At 34.1% G+C, this 5,582-nt stretch overlaps 1 protein-coding gene across 1 annotated transcript; it reads right to left on the bottom strand.

Moving 5' to 3' along the window:
- Window positions 1–1,981: 1,981 nt before the first annotated feature.
- Window positions 1,982–4,713, bottom strand: LOC129885849 (probable receptor-like protein kinase At1g11050). The gene has a single exon (XM_055960298.1). The coding sequence runs from the start codon at window positions 4,402–4,404 to the stop codon at window positions 2,470–2,472; it is 1,935 nt and encodes a 644-aa protein (XP_055816273.1). The 5' UTR covers window positions 4,405–4,713; the 3' UTR covers window positions 1,982–2,469.
- Window positions 4,714–5,582: the final 869 nt, after the last annotated feature.

The raw sequence follows: 5,582 nt of genomic DNA, 5'->3' as shown, positions 1-5,582 counted from the left end.
GTAAGGGGAGACCCCTTTATATAAGGCATGGACTTTTCGGTCTTGCTCGAAGGAAAGAAGGGTAATTTAGGCAATTCCAAAATACCTACGCTGATTTTCTGATATGGCAAGTGTTTATTGGTGGGGCGAGATATAATACCTTTGTAGTTTTATAGGCCGGAACAAATAGGATCATTTAATTTTATTTTGGTAACTTTCACAACCCATCATAATTTTTTCATCACAAGTATATTTGACCCAAAAGTATAACGATGGATATATTTAAATTATTTTCAATAATATAAAAATATATTTGATCATTTTCCGTGGTTTAAATTGTACTGAGGGATACTTCAATTGTACTGAGGAATACTTCTTTCAACTTGCAAAGTTATTCGAATCAAACATTCATCGTAGTGTAGTTTGATATTGAATTTAGACGACTTTTAAACTTTTCAGGCAAAGAACTAAGCACATACAATGAAACTTTGTTTATAACAACTTTTTACTGAAATGATCTGATTCTCTCCAAGAATGTTTTTTCATGTTATATTTTACTTCTCCAAAAATACAATGACATTCGTTATAGCGATATCATTCTTTGTAAAATTACCCCTCTATATAATGGTCATATTCAAATATTGTAATAATATTATATTAGAAATATATTATGTAAAAAATAAAATATTAAAATATTCATGATATTCATTATTAACGTCATGCACATAGTAAATTTCAAATACAAATATTTAAAAGGAAAAAACATTGTATTCAAATATCGTCATCACTTATGATCATAACTTCACGAAAAGAAGCTACAACGTTTGCCTTTTTTACATTCATATTCTTTCTATTTTTTGGTCAACAAATACATTTCTTCTTTTTCATACACAAAATCGTCAAACTAATTTTTTGCATACTTTTATCTATAACAATTGAGACTCAAACATCAAATGTCGCTATACATATATAACAGTCATTAAATATTCAGGCAAACGCTATCATTGTGAAAAGATTGAGTGTATCTACGTGAGATAAACTTAGTTGATTGAGAAAGAAGCATACCCCTGTACAACTTAACTATATCAAACATTTACTGGCATAGAAATTTTTAGTTGATTGTTGATGACTTAAGAATTCAATCATTTAAACGTTGTAACATTTTGTACATCAATAAATTTATACTAGTATAGTTTAATCCATAGAAAAATTCATTAACAACAACAACAACAACAACCCAGTGAAATCCCACAACATGGGGTCTGGGGAGGGTAGAATGTACGCAGACCATAGAAAAATTCATTGTAAATGGAAAAAACAGGCTCCTCATTGAGACTATCTGGAAGAACAGCATTCCTGTTTAAGTCAAAACAAGGCATGTCTATATGAAAATTAATACTATAATACACATCACTTGTCGTTCTCTTGTGTTTTTCTTACTTGTTTCTCAATAAGTCATCAGAGAATGGGGACAAAGGAGAAAGTAAAATTATTAAACTGAAACACACAGTTGATCTTTTAATTTGGATATGGAATCAATGTTTCTACAATGTTTCATTAACAGACTCTCCAGAATTCTTGCATAAGTTGGTAAATAGTTGCAACACAGAGTTCAGAGAGGCACAATATTGACCCATGAAATTCAATTCATGCCTACTGGTTTTGAGTTACTTATAGTTGCATTGTTTAACAATTTCTCATGACTAAACAAGCACGACGCCAACTTTTTTCTAAAAAAGAAAACGATAGAAGAAAGAAGTACCTCTACTAACTATGTTCAATTCTACAACAATAGAAGCAAGATAGCACTTTTAAAATGTTGAATTCTACACAATACTTGCATTTGAACTATTAAATCTTGTACAAAAACCCAGCAGTTGATATTAGCATAGTATAGTTGGCTGTTTATCCATAATTGAAATTTAACTCACCCTTTACAGGAATTAAACACTGTGTCTCCTTTTAAAGAAAACAGTATGGTAGGGAATATTGTCTCAAAAACTTTGAAACATAAACATGTAGACATATGAATTTACAGACTGCAACATACATCACGGGGCACCGTGGCCTTGAATGAAGCAAGCTAGCTATATATTACAGAGGAATATCAGCTATTACTAATTTTTACAACATCTGCAGTTTGCCTAAAACAAAGATTGTCAAAAGCTCTAGGCTGTTGGAAAGAATGAAAGAAAGAAGAAACTCTGTCTTCCAAGGAATTGGCAATCTAGTTGAACTCCAAATCCTCTTGGTTTTGTTTAGCTGGAGGACAAGTAGATGGTGTTTCCGATTTCATTCTACACTTGAGATTTCTAAGTATGTCCCTGTTGACAGGAAATCGGAAACAAGAGAAGTCTCGAGCTAATATTATTTGATCAAAAAAATTACCAAGCTCTTGCTTCCCAGGTTCAACTCTAGCAGAAATTTCATTAGCTTTCTCCTAATCTCGATAAGCAAGAAAAGGATGCAATATGAGAAAACCTCATATGGTCACCTGAGCATGTCTCCAGCAGGCAGTTGCAAGCAACTCAAGGCTGGTGATATGCTGAATGTGTTACCATTAGCATTATAAAATGAAGGTTGTCCAAGAGGTGCTGGTCTATCTGGAATTTCAGGAACCTCAATATCTCCTTCTAACATTTTCAGTGCATCCAATATAGTTGGCCTCAAGGCCACCATCACGTGAGCACATAATATTCCAACGAGGAGATATCTCACCATTATACCCCTTGGATTTGCACTTACTGAATCCTCAGTCTTTACTAGGATGGTATCCAAAACTTCATTTGTCTTTCCAGCTTTTACCTTCGACCAAGCCCAATCTGTGATCAGAAAAGCACGAGGCGATCCTGAAGAGAAATCAAGGACCTTCCTTCCGCACATTATTTCCAAAACAACTACTCCAAAGCTATAAACATCACTCTTCTCAGTCAATTGCCCATAGAGAGCATATTCAGGAGCTAAGTAGCCATGCGTTCCTGCCACTCTGGTGGTAAGATGAGACTGTCCTTCTCTACTTTGCTTGACCAATCCAAAGTCGGCCACTCTCGCTCTCATATCTTCATCTAATAGAATATTAGTAGCTTTAATGTCCCTGTGATAAATTGCTGGCTTTACCCCATAATGCAGATAAGCTAGTCCTTTTGCCACATCCAAAATTATGTTTTTTCTCTGAGGCCAAGTCAATGGTTGCTTCAGTATTCCACCTTGATTTACAGCAAATAAATGGTCATCAAGATTACCATTGGGCATGTAATCATAGACAAGGAACCTTTCACTCTCCCCACTTTCAATCCTATTTTCATCAGTCACACAACATCCCCTAAGTGATACAAGATTACGATGCTTCAAGTTACTAATAATCTCAACCTCATTGCAAAACTCATCATTTCCTTGAAAATCAGATTCTATAATCTTTTTGACAGCAACATTAGTCCCATCTGCTAAAGTTCCTTTATAAACTACTCCGAATCCACCTCTCCCTATAAAATTCTTTTGGGAAAAATTATCTGTTGCCCTTTCAAGCTCCTGAATTTTGAACCAAACAGCAGTATTAGGCCTCATTCTTCGCCTAGACACCGTATTTTCCATTTCCACATCATCATTTTTCCTCCACCTTTTGTTCCACCAGATATACAGTCCCAACATCAAAGACATGCATAATACTGCCATACCAGCTCCAGCCAACCCAAATATTAGTGCTAAATGTCGTTTACTTGATGAACTATCCTTTTTCAAATCAATACTAAAAATACATGACATGGAACCAGTACTTTCAGGACCAAACTCATTGACAATACCAGCAGCATACAAAATAGTGAAGTAAAAACAATCAGTGGAATGAGATGCATTACCATCAATTGCAATCAACTGTTGCTGAACTCTAAAGCCAGCAGCTACACAGCCATCACAGGCAGATAAATCCTGAAGATCAGACCTACAACCAGAATCCAGAACAGTTGAATTCCCCAGCCTTTTATCCCAATCTTGGATGGTCTGAATTGAGGCACAAATTTTTGGTTTATTGACAAACTGAATAGGGTCAAAACAGAAAGAGGTAAGATTTGAAGGCAGAGACAAAGAATTGAGCTTGGATTGAAATTCTTGGATGCAAGAAACAGAAGTTTCCAGATTGGGTAAACGGAAAAAAGAAGTTTCTTTAAGGTGTTGTGCCATAGCAACACCAAAGAGGGACAGAAGGTTCTGGCAGCACTGGCCTTTGCTTGATGTGGGAATAGCAGAACCATTGGAAAGAAGCTGAGGAGTTGAATTCAGAACTTTGCAGTTAGAACTAGACCATGGAGCTCTCAGAACATAGCCAAAATCTAAAGGACAAGTTGCAGAAAAGTTTTGAGCTGATGAAATTGAAACTACCCAAGAAAATAAACTGAACAACAAACACACAATCCACAAATCACCCTTCATCTTAACTTCTTCTACAGAGAAAAGAAAAAAAAATGAGATCTTTTGATTCAAGAAACCATTTTTAATGGGGTTTTATTTATGGTTAACAGAATTATGTGCCCAAAAAGTGTTTTTGATGATTGATGATCTATCTGTGGAGTATTGTAGTTGAATGGTTGTGCCACTGCCAGAGTCAAAATGGTAGGTTCATTCTCTGTTTCTGAATCTTGAAAGTTTTTGTAAAGGCGGCTGGCTTTTATAAATTAACTAGCCAAGAAGAAACAAATAGGAACGTGCATCAAGAAATAGATGGCAATTTGGGATAATAAAGAAATATTTAGATGATTTCTAAAAACATTAAAGTTTAGTAAGAGATTTTCTAGTTATTAGCTAGATGTCATCACTAAAATAAAAGGGAACAAGATGTTTGCTCACATCCTATGTTGTTGCTAAAAGATATATTTTTTTGTTACATTCTCTTGCTAATTTTGGTTTTTGCTTAATAGTCATTTTATGTGGTCCGTTTATGAAAAATATACAAAAAAATTATACTTAATAGAATAATTGTGAAATTATTTATCCAAATTGGACTCAACTTAAACTATTTAACTTTGATAGACTCATGAGCCAAAATATTTGCCCTCTTACCCCATTTTTTTCTTTTAATTTCGTGCATGACGTCATGCTGATATCAGCATCACTTCTCCTATTTGATACCATCAGAGTATATTAATACTCTGATAGTATTAAACAGTTTCTTCTTGATACCATCAGAGTATAATATACTCTGATGGTATCACACAGTTTCGCTGAAGCACTGTCTCTTCATTCTTGATACCATCAGAGTATATATATACTCTCATGGTATCAAACGCGTATTTATATAAGTGCCCATTTTCTTGTTCCTCTTTGATACCATCAAAGTATATTATACTCTGATGGTATCAAGCAATTTATCAAACAAATTCTTTTTGATACCATTAGAGTATAATATACTCTGATGGTATTAAGAAGAAAGAGACAATGTTTCAGCGAAACTGTTTGATACCATCAGAGTATATTATATATTCTCATGTTATCAAATGCACGAAATAGTTAAAAATAAGGGATATGAAAGTAATGGGGTATCCAATGATAAATAATTTTCTGGGGGATATAACAATAATTATCCCTTAATATTAGCACATACCTATAATTAA

The sequence above is a fragment of the Solanum dulcamara genome, chromosome 4 (genome assembly GCF_947179165.1).
Source record: "Solanum dulcamara chromosome 4, daSolDulc1.2, whole genome shotgun sequence".
NCBI classification, from domain to species: Eukaryota; Viridiplantae; Streptophyta; class Magnoliopsida; order Solanales; family Solanaceae; genus Solanum; species Solanum dulcamara.
This window is presented reverse-complemented; position numbering and strand designations above follow the sequence as displayed.